Below are 23,708 nucleotides of genomic sequence, written 5' to 3' on the forward strand. Positions count from 1 at the left end.
CGCAATATCCTACCTGATAAAATTTACTTTGGCCAATATTAATCAGTCAGCTTGATGTCCTAACATTTACTTTTCTCTTTTGTTGTTTGCAATGCCTCTTGGAACTGGGACAAATATCAGACATGCGCTCATGTGAAGTCTGTGGTATGTACTATATAAATGAGACCCCAGTTCTAGCTACCATCTGAACAGTATTCTTAGACCTTTATTTCTGAAAGGGATCGGTTTTTCTCAGGTGCCATGAAGGCACTAGTAGCTTTAATATTGCTTGTTCAGCTTCCAATTCACAAAGCTGTACCAGCCGCTCCTGCAGCTCCCCCTGCTCCCTTGGGCTGCGATGACCCAGAATCTGAAGCAGCAGCTGAAGTAGCTCTGAGTTATATTAATGGCCACAGTCACCACGGATACAAGTTTGCCTTAAACAGAATCGAGAATATCCGCGTGCTACCCCAGGTAAGTGAGGGGCTTGCAGGCAGAGCGTTGTGATTAACCTGCAGATGCTTGGAAACGACCAGCCAGCCCTGCCAAGGGCTGTATCCTCACACGGGTACATCAGCATGGCTCTGTTGATTTAAATGGGGCAATGCCACCTGGTAGCAGTTGAGAATCCAGGCCACTGCACTGTATCTCTCAAAGAGCAGAAAAGAGGGGGACAGAGAATGCTCAGATGTTTTAGTACAATGCTGGAAAGGGCTCAGTTTACCAGTGCAGCATGCTTGCTAAGGCAGATCATATAAACTGCTGATGCATGAGCCCAGTAGGTAATCTGGAGAAAAACTGTGAGGACAATCTTCATGATGCAGGTAATTATTATTGGCTAAATGCATACCTATCATAACTCCATGCTATTAGTGATTTTGTAGTAGGCATTGATTTTACCTAATATCCTATTGAGATGACAAGGAAGCTGAATGGAAATAACTGTGGTTTGTAGTCTCATTTTCACTAAGACCTATTGCCATCATTGCAGGCATCTAGAAGGGCTGTAGAAATGATCATGAATACAATGTATGCACCCATTCAGAACCCTTGATTCTCTCCAAAACATTGAAAATGGTCCCAAATATTAACAAGAATGAAACTCCATGGCTGTTTTCTACTTGGTGTGAGAGAGAGGATAAAAGCAATTCACAAGAGACTAAACCAGACATTAATGAGATTAGAAGTGTGCCCACAGTTACCTACACAAAAACACTGGTAACACGCATTTGCTCATATTTAATACTTTTGCACTAAAATAATTTCATGAGTCTGAGTGGAATCACTTGTGACTCAAACCTCAGAGTCAATCTTGGAGCTAGGGAACCTCACTTCTCCCCTTCCACTCACATCTCTTGTCTTGTAGTTGCAAAGGTTTGGGAACAACCCTAAAAGATCCTGCAGTCCATAAACAACATGAGTATTGGGACTGGAACTTAGCTAGTGCAATTCAGTGTAATTCCAATGGGCTAAATGGGACAGGCCAAGGTGCACCAGTGTTTGTTTCGTATCTGGTTACAGAAACCTAAAGTTTTTTTCATCAACAAAGCCAGCTGTTGATTTTTTTAAAGCTACCCAACAAAATTAAATCAAGTTAGCTCAAGAGAACTGACCCACTCTAGGCAGGCTGGACTTTCCAAAACCTATGGGCCAGTTCCTTAGCTGGAAAAAGTCAGTGTGGTTGTTTTGACTTACTCCAGCTAAAAAACTGTGTCCTGTTTTATATGGTTAAATAGTAAGGAGCTGTTCAGCTATGCTAGTGTATACCTGGAGCTACCAACAGAGACCACAGTGCATCCCCAGAGAAGGAATCTGGTGATGTTTTATGAAGTAATTACTACAACTCCTGTTTGCTTTCTTGTTTTTTGTTTGTTTGTTTGTTTGTTTGTTTGTTTTTTCTTCCAGGGGCTGAATAATGCTTTAATATTTCTTGAACTTGACTTATTAGAGACCACGTGCCACATTCTCAGCCCTACACCTCTTGCAAATTGCACAGTAAGAAGCTTCACACAGCATGTAAGTATCTAAAACACTCAGTCCAAAGGTGCGTGTTCAGTACGTTGACGCTGGAGGCCAGGCTACCAGCAGTCAGATTTCCCATCAAATGTTATAAATATATATCACTGTAACAGCCTATAACCACCCAATCACTTATAACCTCCTTGTTGATTTAATTGCCTTCATGTCATGAAGGATTCCACTCCTGGATTTCTTCCATGTCTTGTTATGAGAAGAGGACAGGCCACTGTCGGCGTAATGTCCCATGTACAGTTCATGAATGCCATGGGGCCTCGTTTGGGGGCTCCAGACTCAGCCCTCCAAGGTCAGCCCAGATGTCACAGCCTCACTGCAAACTGTAGACAGGGCAGGTTGTGAATCTGTGCAAACACAACCTTCCCTTCACTCCATGTGGAGTGTTAACTACTGAAATTCAAATCTAGCCACCTAGTCCTCGTCAAGATTGCAGAAGAGCTATTCCCTTCAGGCAGGGCTCTGCCTTCAAAGTAATGCTCAGCTGGAGTTTACTGGCCTCAAATATTTTGGTCTTATGCAAGCGTGATCCAGCTGTGAAAAGCTTTTCCTAACCAAAGCAGTGGAAGTGCTGTCTAAGTACAGGCAGCTCTGGTTTCTAAGCAAAAAGCAGAGTGAGCAACTGACAATTTAAGCCTGCTGTTTCTAGAATGGGGCCCAATTCACAGAGCTCACGACTAAATTTGAATCATCATCCACCCCTGTATTCACCAGGGCTCAGATCCCATTTTCCATCTTGGGGGAGGTGGCTTTTAACTCTTCCCTCTTCCCAGTGACCTCAGCTTTGCCTTTGCCACCTCCTCCCGTGCTGGATCATGCTGCACGCGAGCCAGCTCACTGCTGTTACCATGGCCACTGACCAGCCCAGATCAGGGAGAATGTTATCAAACAGCTCTGCAGAAGGTCTTGATTCAGAAGTATTCATATTCTTTGCTCTTGATGAGAGAGGAACCTGAACCGAATGTCCATAATCTGTCTACCCTGGCACTTCTGATATTTTTGAGATCCAGATTTGGATCCAGATTCTGCAGCTCTGGTCTGCCTTTTACTAAATCACAGACACCAGGACATGCCTAGTGGTGCCTTTGCAGTCAGACTGATCTTGCCAGGAACACTCAGCCAGGATCTGTTCTTTTGAATTTAGTAATAGTTACCCTTTCCAGAAATTCCCATTTATCTGAACAATCTAACCCTTTGATTTTTGTCTCTCTCTAGGCAGTTGAGGGTGATTGTGATGTGAAACTGCAGAAGCTGGATGGAAAGCTCTCTGTACTTGCTAGTAAATGCCACTCACATGCAGGTAAAGACTTTGTTCTTTAAGTATGAATCTAGAGGCTGGAGTATTATTATAGCAGTGGTTACAGTTCACTAGCTTTTCTGATTCTAAAAGGCTGTGTATAAACATGGCATAAAGGATGGCAGTTAATGGGTTTTCTAAACCCAGCTGTTTTGAAAGTAATTTTTCCCCTTTTCTGATTTCATTCAGCTACAAAGCCAGCCCTCTCTCTTTGCTCCTCTTTACTATGACAATTCAGACTGGAGCAAGCCCCAGATTTGACTTAGAGATTGCAGGTGCTGAGGCTTTTCACCCAGAAGTTTAGCCTCAAGAATTTGATTCCTTGTTGGTTTGAATTTACTAGAGCTTGCTGATGTTCAAGGCCCCTCTGCCAGATGCAGCTTATTTACTAAACCCAGCATTTTCAGTATGGCCATGGGAAAGCAGAATTTCTGTTCTGCATGCTCTGTACAAGATCTCTTTGCTCTGTACGAGATGTCTTCAGAACTACTTTCAAAACCAGTGAGTGAATGAAGCAACACACACCAACACAATTCCAATAAATTAAAATATCTTCATTTTTCCACCATTCCTTGTGTGAGCTGAGACATCTTTTCATTGGTGCCATGGATAGTTTGCTAGAAAGAAAATTGATTAAAACCTGAGTAAGAACATTCAAAATGTGCTATTGAAGTCCACAGCACTTTTGCTTGCAGACACTCGAATGGCAAAACTCATGTGAAATGCTGCCATCTGTAGTCTGTACCGCAAAAACTCCTACTATGATTTGGGGGAGAATATGAAACAGCTTTTTGTGTGACTGAATAGGTCTATAATGCCTTTCGAAACAACTTACAATCTGATCAAAACCTAATGTTTGATTCCTCCTGCAGACTCCAGCGAAGATATTCTCCAAGTCTGCCCTGACTGTCCTCTGCTGGCAAGTCTGAATAACACCGAGGTGGTAACAGCTGTCACAGCTGCACTCAACGACCACAACAGCAAAACTCCTGATGCTTACCTCAGACTCCTCGAGATCGGAAGTGCCAAAATACAGGTAACTGCTGGAACTATGTCTAGCCTTCCATGCAAACAGGATATTTCTCCTGTGGTTATTGTGAAGTGCTAACTAGTTACATCTGCAAACAGATCTAGCTGGCTCTAATTTGCCCTACCAAATTGCTCTTGATTTCCCAAGCTTTTTGTGTCATTTTAGCCACAGGATTCCCTTTGACTTCAGTGGGAGATGCAGAGCTAGAAGCCACAACATTTGCCTTTTATCTTTTCTCAGCAGCTCTGCAGTTTCACAGAGCAAAGTCAGTTAAACAATTTTCCTGTTTTATCAGTATCACCCAGTGCACGTTGTCTCCGTTGAGTTTGCTGTGGCTGCCACGAACTGCTCAGCAAAAGAAGCTAAAGATAACGTGGAGGCTTGTCAACTGCTGCCTGACGATCAGTCTGTAAGTATGCCAGCACATCAGTCCTGCTCTCGCCAGCTCAGAGGTATGCTGTGATGTGCTCGCACTTGTGCAGGAATAGACCTTTGTGAGGATGAAAGTGCAAGAGCTGTACACCATCATGATACACTTTTCAATATACAGTTCCTAAAGCTATATCACATCTTCTCTTCTCTCTGAGGTATCTGGATTGAGTCCTGATGTATTTGAATATATTTCAAAAAGGCTTGAGGGCAAAAGTGTCCTTAAAACGGTTTTAATCAGTAGAATACAGATTACCATTTACTCTTCTTAACAAGAGCACCTGAGAAAATCAGGCTCCTTTGTACTGGACTGGACACAAACACATACCAAAACAGCCGACTGTTTCACCTTCCTATGATTTAAGTGCTGTGAGTGTGCTTTGTTTTGATACGTAGGCTCTGGAGAACTCTACTGTATACTTTATCATGCTAAAATTCTTCTTTTGTTTCTGATGGAATGGAGTCCTAGGCGGGTTTAGTGGGTGGGAACCTTCTACCTAGATTCCTATATATTCTTTCTCTCGCTCATATCCAGACATACAAAGGTTGTTGCTCTAGAGTACAGGAGTTTCACTTATTTGCTCATTATGCATTTAAACAGCTTGGCTTTTGAGTCCAACAGACTAAAAAGGAAGAACTCTACTGCTCAGATAAAACATGAGAGGATGTAGCTATTTCTAAATGGACTGAAATTAAAATTTGTAATGCAGATCTCCTCTATCATATAACTATTTTCTCTTGACCGTGTTCTGCTTTGCCAGAATTTTGGTTTCTGCACAGCAACAATGGTAACACGCCCCTCCCAGGACCTCAGCGTGGACTGTCAGCTCTACGGACATCAGGTACCAACTCCACAGAGTACCCTAGCCTGCTACTACTGTTAGAAGCAATCACCCTGAGTTTCTCTCTTTCACTGTAGACTGCATTAGTGACCTGTGATAACTTGAATTTAACTTTGTATCCTAAAAACCAGCCAGATCCCTAGCTAGAGGGACAGCTAGATGTAAAACCTAAATGAGCCATTGTGGTAGATGAAATCAACTGGGTTTTTTTGCTAGAACTCCTTAGACCTGACTGAATTCGGGGACCCTGACCTGCACTGCTATAGCAAGAGGAGGGAAGTCTATATGCACTGGACCTGAGTGCTCTCCAGGCATGTTAGTCTTCATTTGGTCTGAGAAGGGCCAGGTGGTGGTTGAATACTTCCTACGTACCAAAGCTCTTGGTAACATGATAGTAACTATCTGACTAGGAGGTGTATGAAAGAAAAACAGTTGGGCTTGAATGTTTCACCAGCTGTATAGGTGGCCCTGAAAGCCCACCTAGCACAGAATCTGGTGCTAATGATCCACTGGACTTTAAAAATGTGTTCCTGGCCTCCTATATCTGTGTTCAAATGCCAATCAAACTTTTTTGTGATGGTCAGGAACATTTTATACCTGGGTTGGAGGCCTATATATAGTCAGGAGCAGGGTACCTAGGAAGACATCAGTGACCTGTATATTATAAACCCCAAGACACTGAACACACACACACACACACACAAACTGTTTTTCTTTTCCAGCCTGGAGTTACCTACACTCAACCAGGTCAAGATACATCAGCAGGGCTGGTGCCCAGCGTGGTACAAGGCCTCACAAACCATAATCTCAAGCTTTCCCACAATAACCCATTCGCATCTGAATCCGCTTCTTCAGAATTTCCTTCTTCCGTGCTGTTATCAAAATCTGTAGCAAAGAGAGCAGTTGCAGAGGTTGCTCAGCATGACAAAGTACCTCGTCCAGTTGGCTTTGTGCCTCCTCCTCCTCCATGCCCTGGGAAGATTCGCCATTTCAAGATATAGGCTGTATTGCAGACATGGCAACACAGCTACTGAAGGATCAGTGTGCAGCAGCAGCATCAACACACAGACCACAACCTCAAGAGCAAATAGGTGAGAATGCTTAACTCTGAGCTCAGCTGAGTTTTACCCTCCAGACAGTAGAGCTGTGGCCAGGATCTTGCAAAGGCCTGCTTCAAAATATAGGTGATTACAACAGGGAGCATTTGTTTTCTCTGCATACAGGGATGCTCTAGTTAAAATACAGAAAATATTGCTTCAATTAAACTGTTGTAAAAGCTATACAACAGTTGTAGCTTTGTGATAGAAACACCACCTGAAAAGTTACTTCACAATAAAATGTTCAACAGAAATGCTTTGGTACCTTCTATCTGTATATATTTTCATTTAGTTGTCAAGTATCCCCTTCACAGCATTATGAGTCATATTCTGGGCTTGATTTCAAAAACAGTAAGCTCCTGCACTTCTCATCAGCTTCACTGGGATGTGTGGGTGCTGAGCACTGCGGAAAATCAGGTCAGTCCTTTCTTTTGATCACACACCAATAACACTAAAGAAGTGTCAGGAAAAAAATGTACTTTTCCCTTCCACCTGTAGTGTTTCCTAGCATGCACCTACTTCTAATATTCACCAGAAGTAACTTAATACTTTTGGACATGGGATAAGGAATATAATAAGAGGATCCATGCCTATGAAAAGAACAAAGAATCAGGACACATTCATTGCTGCCCAGGCTGAAAGCATCTATCCATCCCCCCAAACACGTGTGTGTTCTCTGTCTTCCAGCAGATGCACAGGTGCCATATTATCACGGGCACTGTATGGCCTGTGTGCATACGAGGGAACACTAGTTCAAGGGAATATAAATATACCACAGACCTGTATCTCATGTCATAGGACCCAGACAGTGATGGCAATTTACCGTTGTCCTAGCAGTCAAATCTTCCTCGAATTTCTGACATTTGTTAGAGGGAAAGTCTGTTCTAGGTAGAGAAGTAATAAGGGACAGGGGCCAGAAGGATCGTCACTGCCAGCCAGACTGGAATTCTGCAGGCCCGGGGGAACCGTCTCAAAGACAGTCATGAATCTTTAACCAGGAACAGTACTTGCTACAAGATAATTATCATGCAGGCAGCAAAAGCTGCAGAACACATGTCATTTCTGAACTGTTTCAAATAACCTATCCTGTTCTCTCCATTACAACCTTCCAGTACTCAGTAAGCAACACAACTAACACTTGTTCTTGGTGACAGTGCAACAGGTTGCTATACAGAAAGGTTCTGCTCTGCGGTGTCAATAGGGAAAGGAAAAGCTGTTTGCACTTGCACCAGTGCTTCTGGGAGGTGTGTGGAGGTGAAAGGAAAAGCTAAATCAGCCCAGGCTCTATGAGCCACAGTATAACGTGATGGCAACACACTGCCGACAAGCCCTTGCCACGAAGGCAGCAGCACTCACCTGTCAGGAACAAGCTGAGTTCTTGCAGGAAGTGTTCTCCAGGCGATTGCACAAGCTGCTGTCAGTCAATTGCTCAGCAATTTTTTGCTCCTCTGTGAAGCAGTGACTCCGGTATGTTCTGCATGCAGCCGTTCATTTATAAAGTGCTAGTATTAAGCTCTATACATTTCTTGAAGTGGGAGGGTCAGTGGTCCTCCCATCCCACTGCACCAGACACAGCACAGGATTTAATGAAATGGCTTCTCTTATGATCTGCATTACTAAAACATCAGACACATGAGACTGACTGAGTTTTTAATTTGCCTTGAACAATTAGTTTTCGCATTTCTAAAACTAGGAATCACCTTAACTAAACCATACAAATTGTCTTGTATATAATGAAGTTGGCACTAAGTTATGGAAGAGACAGTGTTTTCCAGGCTTAGAAAATTCTCTATCTGATGGCAGAAGCAGTGTGTTTATAAAAGGGATCTCTGCCCATGAAGATCTCTGAACTCCAGAAATGCAGCATTTTCTTGTTGCTTTTTCCAACCACAGAAAGCAAGGATATGTAGCAGAACATCTGCAGCCTCCACACTTCACAGATGCCCTCCTACACCTGGCTTAACTACTCCATTGGTTCCTAAAACAGAGAAAAAAACCCAGAATTGCTCTGTGCTCTCCTGTGATTCCAGTTAGTCGCTGCACCTCATCTTCTTTCTCCTTAACACCTGCCCACTTACAGACACATTTTACCCTCTTCAGGCTACATTTTCCATGACTGCTTTGAAGCAATCACTTTGTATCCCCACAGTATGGCCCCACATACAAGCACCTGGACCTTAGTAACAGATTCAGTATTTAGCAATAGATTCTCTGAGCAATGAGTGCTATGAAATGGCAATACATAAAGCACAAATGCCTCCTTCCCTGAGATGCAGCATGAGTAGTTTTGCTGGGTCTGTATCACTGGCTGACAATATTTCTCAGCTTTCTCAAACCCTGTTTTGCTAAAGCATATGTACTTCATGTGCTGCTTTGGCTGGACATGCTCAGATTTCCCAGCTGTGTTCATGTTTTGAGGTCAGCTACTTCAACAGAGAAATTTTTTCCTTTCCAGTGGGAGGAAGAGTACAAAGAACAGAGTCAGGGATATAACAATTCCCTATTATGAGAGGCACCGACACAGCCAGTACTAACTGGCACCCATCTCCATAGAAATGCCATGTACTGTAAGGATGAAGAAAATGGGTTATTATCCTTTAGCCACAGGGGAAGCATTCCCAGGCACAAGGAGCAATGTGAGCGAGCCTGCATTGCTGCTTCTGCTGTTCCTGTACTATGGCTACAGCAGTGTTTCCAAACATTCACCCCTTGAACCACGTCCCTCCAGGATACAGTCTGTACATTATCCCTCACCCTGAGTTTGCAAAGCAACTGGGGGCACATGAGGTGGCTCTGTTTCCCAGCCATGTGCCCCTTCTGTCCTTCTATCTGAGTTTTCCACCTCTGCCACCAACCAAAGTCTTCTAAGAGTTTCAGCCCCAGTGCTGCTGCAGGACTTCTGGCTGCGTGTATCATTCCACCTGGCTTTCTACGGACGTTCCCTGGGACAGGTTCTGCTGTCTCCCAGAGGAACATGTTTTGAGCACTGCTGGGCTAAATACCTGAGACTCTTTATACCACCAGAAAAAAAAAAAACTTGACAACAAATACAATTTTAAAACCCCCAAAGTGTATAGTAGTATTAAACAGAGACAAATATGTCCTTCACTTGCACTTTTCCTTCCTTATTCGAACAGGGGCAAACCTAAAGGAACTTGGTGTCATCCAGCAGATAGCTGTGAGCACAGAGACTCCCACAGCAGAAAACGAGGGCCAGGGACACGGTTGCCCAGCTTCTGGTGTTCTTCAAGGTGAAATACTGCAGTAGAAAAGTAGAAAACCAATGACTTCCACTGGGATCCTCCCCAAGTAATGGTGGTTGTCACTTCTCCAGATCTTCAAGATAACAGCTATTTGTACAGCTATTCCCCCCTGCCTCCAGCCTGGAGCTCCTGACAGGTTAGCCACAAGGCACACTGCAGTTATTTCCAACTAAAGTTTCTCCAGCCAGAATTTTCCATGACCCTTTTTCATCTGTACTCAGCAAATCACTGGAGAATCAATAGCGGCCACAGTGCAGTCTCTTAGCTGGCAAATCAACCTCCAAATTCAGCAGTGAGGGGATAAGCCAAAGGCAGGAATAAACCTGCACAGCTGAGCCTGTGCTCTCTGATACCATGGGGGAGCAGCTGAGTCAGGGAGCGGCCCCCCCAGAGTCACGGACTCCAGTCACATCAGGATTGTATTATTTATTGTTGCTGAAAAAGAATGAAAGCAGAGCACCGAGGAGTGCTAAAATAATTAAAACAGTGACATTGCTGGACCAATTTCCTTTGCTCCTCTCAGGCCTAGAGCCACAGGCTTACGATTCTCCTGTGGGTTCCTACAATTTAAACTGGAGCAGGCTGTGGCAGTGGTTAAAGAAGCCAAGGAGCTAAAGATTAAGCAGGTGGGACTCTTTTCCTTGAGCCAATTCTGACGATACAATAGAAGGGAGACAATAACACTGAACAAGATAGAAAACTAAGGTCCTAAATCATCCAGCCAAGAGACAGTTACAGGATAAGTAGCTGCAGTTCTCAGAGAAGTCTGGACTAAATCTGGGAGAGCTATGCAAGATGATGTGAACTGGCAAAGAAACAACTGGATGTACATTCTCCTTGATTCAAAGTACAAAAAGAATAATTTACAGGCAAAAAAAAAAAAAAAAAAAAGAGCAAGAGATGGCATAAGGAGGACTGCACCAGCTACAAGAAATCAAACAAACGCAGTTCACCATCCTGTTTGTGTTACACGTTCTCTCTTGTTTAAAAAGTTCTTTCTGCCAGGTTCTCCCCTTCAGACCTTTTGGCACTGGGACGAGCATAATCAGCCCCAGGTCCGTAACTTTCTTACAGCCCACCTTCCTCTCCCCTCCTCTCTCAGCCTATAATTTCAGACAGTTCTTATTTCATCACCAAGTTTGGTTCTCAGGCAATAAAAATGAATCAGCAGCATGTTACAATTAGTGGTGAAGTTCATATGCAACCGTACCTGCCTCTAAACCTACAGGAATATAAAACTGGGCATTGCCAGGCAGGGGCTGAAACCAGGTGCAGCCAAAAAAGTTAAGATTGGGGGACATAAAAGGAAACAAGACTTGCTCTTTGGCATCATAAGCAATGTGTAATGATGGTAAGTTCACAGAGCATTTTGCACAATGTGGCAGTGAGAATGAAGTCAGGAGTTGGAGGAAGATGGGATGAAATCAGAAATACTCAGGGCTCAGGGAAATCAGAGCAGGGGGTCAAGTACCTGATAGTGAGAGTTTTAGGCAACAAAAGATGTGTGGGCTGGAGTGAAGGCATTGAGAGGGAACAAATCCTGAAATGGAACTTTCAATAGCCTAAGACCATTTCAATAGCCCTGGTTCACCTATTGTCTGTTTCCTCCAACCCTTACAGAAGTTCATTCTGCCCCACCAACTGAAGCGAAGTCTCTGGGGCAAGAACAAAACTCATCTGTGCCACTATATTCAATCAGAGTGAATGTTAAGTCCCAAATAAACACAATGGTAATTTCTGCTTAAAAGTAATTATTTACATTGCATTCTTATCATGTTATCAAAGAGTATTTATCAGCTCGAGCAAGCCATTTATCCACTGGCTTCTTGTCTGGACACAAAATGCATTTTGCTAGCTTGGGTTGGGCTAAGGGCTAGCACTCAGCTGTAGGGATCCAGCTGAGCAGAAATGCTCCAAGAATGAATCCAGACTGAGCTTCCTATCCCAACCAAACTGACTGCACATAACAGAAAGTCAATATGTTTATTTACAATTAGCAAAATGTAACAAATGCAAAGTGTAAAATCAGTCAACCTTGTGGTGCTTACCCAGTTCCCGCTCAAATTACTGAGACCTTTGTCATTGTCTTACATGGGAGAAGAACTGACAGAATAGAGGTGGAGCCAGACATGTCCTGCATGTACGTTTATTTAAGCAGTTCTGGTTTCTTAAGAAAGCAGCTTTGTGTGTATATTCTTGTCCCTTGCAATGAGGTCAAAGTTATACGATCTGCCCAGTGAAGTTTGAACTGGAGAGGTAAAGCCAGAAGGAGAAAGTGCTCTCAGGTCTCAGAGGGAGTGACAACACTTTGTAAAACCTTGTAATCATTGACTTAGTGTTTGCTGTTGCAGCTGAAGGTTTAAAGGTGATGGTCAGTAGTAAAAAAATCAGAGGACACAAGTTTATAAAGAGACATGGCTCCATTACAAAAGTCTGCTATTTCACGCAGGTCCCAGCCCCTCCATACTGACTTACCACTCTGATCTGCTGCCCTGGTTTTCTAGGCAGAATGGTTTTACTTGTTTCAGTGCTCTTCGGCATACAGGCGCTTTGCTCCTGGGCTGCCTCTCCTCCTGCCAGAGGAGCACTGACTGCATTGCTTTCCCCTGCCTGCAATGACACTGCAGTAGAGGAGGCTGCAGACCTGGCTCTTCGCCAGATCAACGCTGACCGAAAAGAGGGCTACGTACTCCGCCTGTACCGAATCTTCAATGTCCGAGAACATCCTCAGGTAAGTTACTTGCTTGTTCTGTATGTTTCTCCCATGAAGAGCTCTGTGTCTATCACTATTCCGTAGCAATATCTATTTGAACTAAGAAATATTTCAAAAGGCAAATGTAAAGTCACATTCACAGGACTCCAGAGGCCATGTCAACTTTACGCACAGATGACTAGAAACAGTTTCATCACCACTGTGGGCAATTAGAGAGCAAAGCTCAGGCACGATTCTCTGCTGCCTGCCCCTGGAATAGCTCCAGGCATCAGTTCAAATTTGGTATGAAACACCACTGCTCTGATTTAATTTCATCTTACACCTTCCTCCCACTGCCTTGAGCAGTTGGAGTGCAAAGGCTATTAAGTCATCGTGCATTTTGCACAAAGGATGTAAGCGCTAACAGGTGTAAACACATCCAGCCTGGGACCATGAAATTCCTCCACAGACCTCCAAATGATGACTCATTCTCCAGAAGAAATCTAAAACCAGTTCAAGCACAAAAATTGCACTGGAAATACATATGCAATATCACTCTCATATCCTCAAGTATCTTATTTCTCTCTGTGTGCTTTATTTATTACTATTTCGTGTTACAATAGCTGAATGTACTGACACTAGCCAGGCACAAGCTGAAATGAGCACACAAAGCCCACAGCACATAGGGTACCGTGGAAGCACACCACTAACATTCCTGCCATGCTTGCTCACTTCCCATAATCTCACCTGAAAGGCTGCGTTCTGAACCCTTACAGAAAACCAGGCTCATCGCCAGATGTTTGAAGATCTGTACTGGCAAGGACATGACACTACCTCCTGCTGCTCTCCCGAGGACACAGTTTCCGCAGACAGGCTGTGGCCTCCAGCAGTCTGAGATCTCCTGACTGAAGATGCACACTTTGCTGTGCTTTGCACTGTGCTCTCTATTTTGCTTTGCTCAGGTGACAGAACGTGCCCACTAAGCAACTGGATCAGGTCTCTTGAGAATTTTTTCCACGTGGGATGCCTCTGAGCTGGCCCAGAACCCACATCACCAGCCATGGGTTTAGGTACTCAGCCCCACATCCTAGGGCTATTTTCTACTGACAATAGGGGCAGCATGGTGGGGGCAGACGTGCTGTACACCCCTTCATTCATCTCCCTGCTTTCCCTTCACCTGTGCCAAGTATATCTCAGCACAGGAGAATTTTGTTCTGTGTTTTTGATTTGGTCTGTCACTTAATTCCCTAGGGACTTAACTTACTGCCTTTAGGGCATGCTTTGCTCTTTGTTCATTTGGGAGTTTAATTTACTTTTATTCTTATTTTTTGCATCTAATATGTTTATCCCATAATTAAGGTGTTTCAAGACACTGCAACAACATGCTGGACAATCCAAGCCCTTCATCACATTTTTGCAGCTGCTGCAACTGGGTACACAAGAAGCAGTCAGCTACACCAGGGATAGTCATGGACAGTAAATACCTTACGCAACCTTCTATTCCTCTCAAAAAAAAAAATCCCTTTTTTTTATCAGTCAGTGGTACTTCTTCCCATTTTTTTTTAATCAATACTCAGGATAAAAACATTTTCAAAGTTGCCTCAAGCTCAAATCCGCCCTTAAGCAACCTGTGGTTGAGTTTTGCTCTAATTGAAACTAATGAGCCATCTGCTATTAACTTACATGCAAGTAGGACAGAGCCTTTCTTTCATCCAAGATACTCATGATTAACTTCACTGACAGGCATGCATTCAAAATTACAAAATATGCCAAAATATTTAATTTCTTTCCCTTGCACCAGGTCACCCTGCCATGGACATGATGCTGCACTGCTGTCGCATCTCTTCTGGCCCCCAGGCTCCTGAGCATGCATTGCAGCGGCAATCCGAGCAGCAGCAGCGCTGAGGAAGGGATCTTTTTGGCAATGCAGAACAGATAGAAGTTTTCATTCAATACTAAGCAGATATCAAAAGGCCTTTGCATAATGGTCTTGTAATGAAAATTAAAATAAGGATGATGAAACCTTCTGAGATCTGCTGAGCTCTGAATAAACCCCAAATTATCCTTTCCCCAGTGGAGGATGATACATACAGAAGCAGGCAGACAAAAAGATGTGTAGATTTTATAATAACCTCATCTGTGTATTAGAGCTGATATTATACAGGAGAGCTATAGGCAACAGGAAATACTGTTTGGTCCACCCTGGTTGCATTTAGTATTTCCAAGATCACCAAGCTTTACAATCAGTCTTCATGATTCAGCTGAGTAAACCCACCTAACATCAAACACATTTGATAATAAGAACAACTCTTTAATGAGATATGTGTGTGCTTTTGCCTCCAGAATACCTGAACAACCAACTTGAAAGCTCAAGTCACCAGTCCCAACTTTTTTCTTGGCTACTACTTCTTCATGTAGGATAGTCTTAGTGATTTTTTTTTTTCTCATAGAGGATATATTTAAACACTGCACTACCCAAAGCCCATGTTTTCAGCAAATAGCAATTACTCTTTGACCAGTCTTACACTCTGTGTACTATTTAACCTACACTAGCAATCATACAAGGAGACATATCATCATGGTATTTAGGTACCTTGCACATAAACAGCAAATTACGATTAGTTCCTTCCACAAAAGGATCTGTGCAGCCAGGTGAGGGATACCGGCATGCCACTCTACACAGTGCTGCTGCACCTCAGCTTCACTCCCTGTCAAAATAGCTTCTGATCTTTTCATGACCTTCAAAACGACACTTATAATTAAACCGCAGGATTAGTGTAGGCAAACCCCGGGGGCTCAGTGCACGGCATTACCAGATTACTTCTTAGAACACTTAGGGAAAAAAGAGGATATGAAAATACAAAAAATGGTACAAAGCAGGGTAAGCTGCATATGTAAGAATATAATTTAGAGAGAAAGCTAAAACAATTTACCTGCTCTTTATATTTATTTTCCTTTTATTTTGCTATATTATATTTATAGGGTTTAGTATTATATTTACAAATATATGCGGTAGAGCTCACATAAAATCACCATCCCAGTCTCTTTCCAGGGATCTTTATACTGCGTGACCAGAATAGTTTGTATCACTCAGTATCCTCAGAACTCAAGAAGAGATACCTCTTAGTGTTTTTCCAAGCAGTATAAAAACAAAAAAGCCAGCAGTACTCCAGCCTTTAGATGCCCTGTTGACCGATCTGTAGTCACTGTTAAATAGAAACCAAAACTGAAGCCAAAACTGTGCAGATACTGGCCCCAGACCTACAAGACTCTTGCCCCGAAAAGTGTTTTCTCCATAAACCAGTGAAATCAACTAGGAATGAATGAATACTGCTCTCATTCAGTTTTGTTTTTTCTCTCTCTTCAACAAAGACATCATCTCAGTCTAAACATGCAGCTAATACTCACATCTCAGTTCTTTAGGATGTATGACAGCTGCTCTCTTTCTAGCTTTCCACTACAGAAAATAAAAATACAATTCTACTAAGCTGTATCCCTGATAAATACCCTGGAAAGGTGCTTATCCATGTCTACAGTGGAAGCAGAACCAGAAGCTGCACCATGCAGCATCTCATCTTTCCATACCATGGGATGTAATCCCTATATATATGGAGCTGTACTTCTAGTCTTTCCCCATCCCTCTCACATGGAAACATATTTGCCCAAAAGTTGAGCCCTAACTGCTTTGTGCACCTGTGCTGCAGTGAACCGAATAAACATTTCTGGACTTGAGCACAGGCTCAGAACTCAAGCACTGAACTAAAGCTTTAAGTGAGTCAGAGACACCCATGTACATATGCAAGGTCTCTCAGAGCACTTCCTGACATCTGAGAGCATATTTCAGTTGTCTGCACCAATGCAGTCATTGCTTCTTAATGGCAAGTGCAAAGCATCCATATTTGAAGAAGACGCTACTCTAAGAAATAAGATATTTCTGCTTCTAATGCCTGCTGGGAATGTTCCATGTTAGCAGTTTTTACTATTTGTGATATTTATCGTCTCACTCTTATTGAAGGCAAAACAACCTACTTTTCAAATCTAATCATACAATGCAGTTGACAATGAAAACACCACCATGTTTAGTCCTTAGTCTTGGGTTCTGGTTGGTACCAGAATCAGAAGGATAAAACTGACTCTAAAAGGCTGTTCTTTAATTACAGCTGGCTAGATGCATGACCCAGCCTGTTGTAACAGGGGCTGAATCTCACCCGATTTGCAGCCCTTGAGAATTCATCCCACAGAATGTTCAGTTTTCAGGACACCTACATGTCCCACCTGCGTGTTTTGTGTTTCTCTGTCTCTCCCTTTCATGTGTCCCTACTTTATTCTGTACCAAACTGGAATATGACCCTTTCTTCTTTGTTTTCAGGAGATCACTGGTTCTGTCTTCTATCTCATCTTGGATGTAGCAGATACTGAATGCCATGTACTGAGCAAAAAGTTGTGGAAGAACTGTACAGCCAGACTTGGTCATACAGCTGTAAGGATTTTATTTTCTTATTTAATCTCAGGTATGATGAGTCACTCAGGTACTACTGATGACAGCAAAATGCACTTTTAGGAGGCAGTAGAGCTTAGAAGAAATCAAACCTCATTTTTTTAAGGTACACAGTCTTCCTCTGTACTTTCTAATCATTTTCTAGACTGGTAAGATTTTTTTTTTTAATTGAAAATTAAAATAAAGTTTTTGAGCAGAGAATAAGCAGACATAACTAAATAGCCATGCTAGGACACTATTTACAGTACATGGTTTACTTTTTATAGCAACTCTGTAAGAGTTTATTTTAAAGACAGCCTGTCAAGAAGGGAATAAAAGAAACTTGCTTTTATGTAACATGTGATTTTTGGTTTAGTTTAATTCCACTTTTATTCTGACAACTTTGCAAAAATTGCACTGGAAGAAGAGAAAAAAGAAAGCTCAGCAAGATAAGCTGTAAAGACAGAAAGTGATATAAGCCTGCTGCTACAGGTGACCAAAATTATTCTGAACAAGTGAAAAAAACCCTTCTAAAATGAAGAATTATGAGAAAGAAGCTTCACGTGAAAAAAAAAAAAAAGTTATGATTAAATTGTCCAGGGCTGCTTCTTAGGTCAATCAGTTTTCATTTTTAAATTAAAAACTGGAAAAAATGAAAATGTTTCTGCTCACTTTGGCTTACAGCACTTTCAGGAGGAAAAGGGTGGAAAGAATGTATGGCCAATATGGCTTCTGTGAAGTCACGAAATGTATGTCCTAGAGACCTTGGTCATACATGTGGCAATATTTAAGAAGCGCTCAGAGAATACACATTCATCTTTTAAACATAAAGACACAATGGATATTAATAGGCCATTATTTTCTTCTGCCATAAAATCAGAGTTTCTTTGTGTGTAAGGGTGATCTTACTGTGCCACAAAACTCACTTACAGTCTTTCCTACAACTCTGCCTCCTTACCATGGCCATAGGGAGAAGGGGAAGGTGGAAGACAGGTGACTGGCTCCAGACAGTGAGCTGATCAGCAGATCTAAGCTCTCCAGGTTCTAGACATAGACCCAGCCCCCGGCGTGGGGGCCTGGCCAGGGAAAGCGCTCTGTGGCACTTGAGCACTTCTGAGCTCCCAGAAGAGTGGCCTTGTGTCGGCCATCCTGCAGACGAGCACCGCACCTGTAGAGCTCAGAACTGCACCAGGGGAAGATCTGGCCTTTTAGTTCCAAAGGTACTTAGAAACGTGCTTCACTGCCATTTGAGTATTGACATAACTTTTTTCTTGAAAATAATTTAATGGCTGCAAGGAGAAAATCAACCACTCACTGTCTAGGTACCAGATGATCAGTGCAAAGAGTGCAGTATTGTTTCTAAATGTTTATGTTGTTTTAGGTTTATGGTCAATGCAAAGCAATTATCTACATTAATCAGGCTAGAAATATTGCTCATCTGAATACTTATGAGTGCATTTTACAACCAGGTATGTCTTTATTTAATACACTCACTTTATTGCTTTAAATTTTAATTACGGCACCACAGTGTTTCCATTAGCTTTCAGCTGCCCTTATCTTCTCAAGTCAGTGATCATAAGGCCAGTGTGGTCCTGCAGTAATAACTGTTTTCATCTCTGGGAAACCCAGCAGAGCCTCTGTATGCGCTTCTACCCTCTGGTTCCAAAAGAAGTTTTATAGGTTTGGAAAGGCAAGTAAAACCAGCAAGTCCCCTGTCAGCAGGTTGAGCTTTTTCTGCAGGGTCTCTGCCTCAACTGCAATGTTTTTATGGGTCTGCAAATTCATAAAGATTCAAAATTGTTGAGTAAATCAAACCACATATTGTTACTCCAGGGAACTGGAGGACAAGTGGGGAGGGTTGGGGGCACAAATGCATTTACAATGACCTACACCTTTAACATGCTCTTATGGTCATGCTTTCTCTAACGACATCTTTTTGTTTGAATAAAAAGTTCCACCCAGATATATATGGACTGTATGTCCTGACTGCCCAGTTGATGATTGTCCAACTGAGCCCAAATATTTGGAGGCTGCTGTTCAAAGCCTTGCCAAGTTCAATGAAAAGAGTGAACAAACTCGTTATTTCTCTGTCCTCAATGTCACAAGAGCTTCAATGCAGGTAAGCCAAGGCTCATCTGACTTGCTTTAGCCCTCAAGAAGTATGGATCCACCTGTTATACTCTATACGATTTGTTACGTCTCACAGACTGTTCAGAATTTCTATCTGTATAGTATAGAGAATACTTCTACGCAGAATTCTCCTGGGAAACTAGGGTCTGCATTGATCCAAGACTTTGACTCCATTTATTGCAAAAAGAAGGGCTTTATGCAAAACTCAAGACGCACATTTGCATTCCAAAGTTTATGAGAGTTTCACAGTGAGCTCTTTCTTCTACCACCACCATGAATTAGTGACTCCCTAACAGAAATTTTTTAATAAAGCACAGTCACCCCTTCCAACACATACTCTAATTCACTGAATGGTTTAAAACTAATTTTAGACTAACAGAGAGTTAATGATCTTGTGGCTAAATCCCATTTGTTTACCACAGTAATATCCAGTCTCTCTAAAATTCATAATATATAGATAACAAGTTGGTTTTCACTCTTTGTCTCAAGCTGTTAGATATTACTGTAATACAGTATTTGATCAATCCCATTTTCCAGCCCTGAGGTTCTTGCATTTCAGAAACAGAAAAAGTGATCCTGTTCATTGAAGCAGCAAGAAATGATCAACAAGGCACTGAAGAGGGTCTTTGGATACATAGTTCTATGTGAATGCTAACTTATTACAAAAACCAAACTAATTTCAGCTATAGCTAATCCATGAGTCACTGGGATATTAGAAGTGAAAAATTACCAGGCAATTAAGCATCACTGGCAAAAAAATCATCCTTCTGTAATACATCTAACAGTAATGCCCCAAGTATAACCTGCTCCTTCCACGCTTAACAGGAGTTTTACATCTATTTCAAGGTCTGTAGGGTTCTTCCTTCTTCCTGACACATGCACAAGGTCTAATTGCCGCTGGTCTCTCATTGACAGTGGGTTGTTGGTCCTGCATATTTTGTAGAGTTTTTAATTCAGGAGACATCCTGCTCCAAAAATGACACGATTGCCGACTTCTCCAAGTGCAAGCCACTTTCATCGGAACTAGCTGTAAGTACTTTTCCTTGTATAAACACTTATTTTTCAGATACTGTGATTTCTCAGTGAATACTTAGCCTATCCCTTTGGTTCTTTGCAGAAAAGAATCAAAGCCCACAGGCATCTTTTATGCGTTGTAGCTCTATACTGTCTCGTAACTGTAGAAAACACTTTAGAATAGAGAAAACACTTCAGTAGAAGTTCTGAATTCTTACCTAGAAGTCCATGAACAAAGAAAACAGAAAAAAATACCATCCAGAAAAAGGTGGGGTAACCATGGCCTTACAAAATGAATCATTTCTAAGTATTTCTTCCAAGTAAACAGACATAGCCAATAAATCACAAACAATGCATAACGAGTATATTCACACTACAATGAGGTCAGCTAAGGAAAACATTTAGAAACTAAGGGAAAAAATTATACAAGAAACTGAAAGACTAAATGGGCATGCTGCCAATGTGACCTACAGTCCAGTAAAAACACAACTATTAGAAACAACATTTTTTTCATGGTTTCTTTCACTAGTATGGTGTGAAAATGTTTTTGCCTGAAAAATGGTATTACGTTCTATCACACAGCTTGCTGCACGGGGATATTCTGCTGCAGCAGAACTTAAGTGTGCTGTTGTAGTTCGGCCTTAAGTAGCCAGCTTATTTTTACTATTGTGTTACCTAACCCTCCTTTGCAAGCATAAAGCCTTTTTCAAAATGCTGCCTGCCTTTGTACGCTTGCCAATCCCAAAATAAAAGTTTGTCCAAGCCGCTTATCCCTACAAATACATGTAGGAGCTATAACTATTCAGCCTTTCATAATCACTTACTTTACAAGATAGGAGCTAAGTATCAGTGCCACAATATGAAAAAACTGCTTGTATTTTCTTCTTCCAGCACATAGGTTTCTGCAAAGGCTCTGTAGTAAACAGTGAGCTGGAACATAAACAGCTTGTCACAGTATCCTGTGAAATCTACAGTCTGCAGGTACGTCTTAATCTGTTCTTAATATTGCAAGAGTAATACTCCTTTACAAAACAAGAATTGAACTCTTGAAAGCCCAGCCATTTTTTTTTCTTATTCACGAAGATATGGGCTTCAAGAAAGTGCTAAGGCCAAACTGGGAAGAAATCTCGCTTGTGATAAAACAGACCATTGCTAGGTGGATAAAAAGCAGTAGAATAAGAATAGAGTCAATAATACAGAATGTATTCAGGATGCTCTGCAAATAAATTGTAAATAACAATTTGCAAAGAGCAAAAACCATGTAATTACCCGAGTTGCATGCACCCATCTCCACGGGCATAAGTAGTTCCATCTGTCTATCCTTTGAGCTTCTACTCTGCAGCTGGTCTTTGCAGACTGGAAATGCAGCAGATCCTCAGTGTGAAGGGAGACCGTCTTCATATCTGAAAGAATTTGGAACAGCTTCAATGTAGGTAATGCTTATTGCCTGTTATTTAGGATCCTGCCACTGAAGAAGGAAAGCAGCAAGCTAATCAGACACCTGGAAAATCCAGCCAGAATCATCTACATCTAGAAAAAACAGTGGGCTGGGTTAAAATTCTACCCCCTTCAACTGAGGACATCGAAATGAAAAGTCAAAGTGAACATAAAGACGGAAAGCCAGTTCCACCTGAGGCTGTAGGATCTACACCCACTCTTGATGGAGAAAAGACTCAAGCAGATAAACCAGACTTGACCAAGCCAGTCACTGCACCAGTTATTCTCCATTTTCCTGAAGAACTTTCTCTATCAGACTCATGCCCAGGAGAAGAAAAGGAGATAAATTCCATCCTCCAGCCTTTGCTGCCTAAAAAGCCTGCCAAAGTCTAGGCAGCATCCAACCACCTCAACTACCAGCAACAAAATAACAGCCATGATGGCAACGTGGTCTTTCAATTTATGTAACATCTTTAAATAAATAAATTGCTTATTACAGTCTTAATCCTTGGAGTTCTCAGTTTGAAGAAAGCACAAGAATATAATAGAAAAAGAAATTTAACTAGGGTGTTCTCCAACAAAATAATTTGACTTTTAATTCTCAGCTTCCTCCCATCAGTAAGAGCATGAAGGAAAGGTAACTGCGGGAGGTAAGAGAACTTGCAGGGCTGAGACAGCCCAAAGGCATCAGAAAAATATATCCTCAGTAGCAAAAGTCTGTCAAGGCACAGTACAGGATGGCTGCTCCGCAGGGGATGGTGAGATGGAGCCGAGTGTGACAACCAGGCAGGGGCCCGTACCACGGTACCTGAGCAGGGCGAGCCGGGCGGCGCCGGGTGGCAGTCAGGTTCTGGGAGAAGGCCAGATCACCACAGAGGTTGGTGGGTGATGAGGCAGGGCTGAGGCCAGGCCAGGAAGACAGGCTGCAGGTCTGAGTTGGGGTCTGGATCAGCAAGGTCCATGGCCAGGCACAGGCACAGCTGCGATGCCGCAGGACCTGCAGCAGGGGCCAAAACGCTCCAGTCTCAGCTTAAAGCAGCTCCCGTGGGAGGAGCCGGGTTGGTCCTGGCTGTGGCTTCCCTCTCCCCAGGGTCACCAAGGGGAAGGGGACAGCCCCAGCGGTGTGGCTGCTGAGCTGGCCTTGAGCCCCAGCCAAGCCTCCAGGAGGGAGGATGCTCTTGGGGCCCTTCCAGAGTCACACCTGATGTGATGGTGTATGAACAGGGAAGAGGACTTCAACACTCTTTGGCATTAAAACCTAACGGGTTTTTATTATTTTATGGGTTAACTCCTTAATTATAATGTGATGAGCTTAGCCTACTTTTTCATCTCCTGTGGAAGATCTCAAGAAAGATTATTTTTTTCCTAATGCTTTATACCCTCACTTAAAGAAACTGGCAAAGGCTACCCATGTGTGAAACCTCTGACATTAATTCTGGCTGGTGGAGAGCCAAGCTCAGGCTATTCAGATTCTTATGCTTTACTGATGCTGCTGTGCAGGAAAAATGATGATTTACAAAATCAGCCTAATTCTTTCTTGAGATAGGTCATATTATCTGCCTTATAATAAAAACCACAGGGACACTCTACAGGCTGCAGCTAAGAAAAATCAATTTCACTAAAGCCAGACATAGCAACTGTAAAACAATAACAAATACAAATAAATGAGAAGACAACAGGAAGAAAAAAAGAGAACATGGGAAAGAAATGACATCTGTGGCCAGGAGTGCACTGATATTCACAATAACTGTGGGGCTTGTATGACACCACAGAGCCTTTCTCTAATTGCCACCAGATCTGTAAAATCATTTGTTCAAAAAAAAAAATCAATAAAATATTATTGTTTCTGTAGCTTTTATGCCGCTGAATCATCCATAGAGATGCTGTGAAATGTCTTCATTCTGAGTCTTTCAACAAAAAATTATGGTTTTGCTACAGTATTCTGGTATTATGTCGTTAGATTAAAACATATTATTGTATTATTATAAAT

General features: G+C 42.3%; 2 protein-coding genes across 2 annotated transcripts; both read left to right on the top strand.

Moving 5' to 3' along the window:
- The first annotated feature begins 240 nt into the window (after positions 1 to 240).
- AHSG (alpha-2-HS-glycoprotein) lies at positions 241 to 6,696 on the top strand. Its single transcript, XM_010080418.1, has 7 exons — positions 241 to 453; positions 1,885 to 1,995; positions 3,226 to 3,310; positions 4,180 to 4,343; positions 4,633 to 4,746; positions 5,528 to 5,608; positions 6,331 to 6,696. The coding sequence occupies exons 1-7, from the start codon at positions 241 to 243 to the stop codon at positions 6,607 to 6,609; spliced, it is 1,047 nt and encodes a 348-aa protein (XP_010078720.1). The 3' UTR covers positions 6,610 to 6,696.
- A 5,726-nt stretch (positions 6,697 to 12,422) lies between these two features.
- On the top strand, positions 12,423 to 22,111 carry FETUB (fetuin B). The gene is made up of 7 exons (XM_010080419.1): positions 12,423 to 12,699; positions 17,030 to 17,140; positions 18,519 to 18,606; positions 19,090 to 19,256; positions 20,183 to 20,296; positions 21,173 to 21,262; positions 21,740 to 22,111. Exons 1-7 carry the CDS (start codon positions 12,478 to 12,480, stop codon positions 22,109 to 22,111), a joined length of 1,164 nt encoding a protein of 387 aa, XP_010078721.1. The 5' UTR covers positions 12,423 to 12,477.
- The last annotated feature ends 1,597 nt before the right edge of the window (positions 22,112 to 23,708 follow it).

This window comes from Pterocles gutturalis, unplaced genomic scaffold (genome assembly GCF_000699245.1).
Source record: "Pterocles gutturalis isolate BGI_N339 unplaced genomic scaffold, ASM69924v1 scaffold15894, whole genome shotgun sequence".
Classification (NCBI taxonomy): domain Eukaryota; kingdom Metazoa; phylum Chordata; class Aves; order Pterocliformes; family Pteroclidae; genus Pterocles; species Pterocles gutturalis.

Coding starts and splice junctions, on each gene's coding strand:
- AHSG (XM_010080418.1), top strand. CDS start 241: ATGAAGGCACTAGTAGCTTTAATATTGCTTGTTCAGCTTCCAATTCAC. Junction 454..1,884: donor ATATCCGCGTGCTACCCCAG/GTAAGTGAGGGG, acceptor TTTTTCTTCCAG/GGGCTGAATAATGCTTTAAT. Junction 5,609..6,330: donor GTCAGCTCTACGGACATCAG/GTACCAACTCCA, acceptor TTTCTTTTCCAG/CCTGGAGTTACCTACACTCA.
- FETUB (XM_010080419.1), top strand. CDS start 12,478: ATGGTTTTACTTGTTTCAGTGCTCTTCGGCATACAGGCGCTTTGCTCC. Junction 17,141..18,518: donor CCAGACTTGGTCATACAGCT/GTAAGGATTTTA, acceptor ATGTTGTTTTAG/GTTTATGGTCAATGCAAAGC. Junction 19,257..20,182: donor TCACAAGAGCTTCAATGCAG/GTAAGCCAAGGC, acceptor TCTCATTGACAG/TGGGTTGTTGGTCCTGCATA.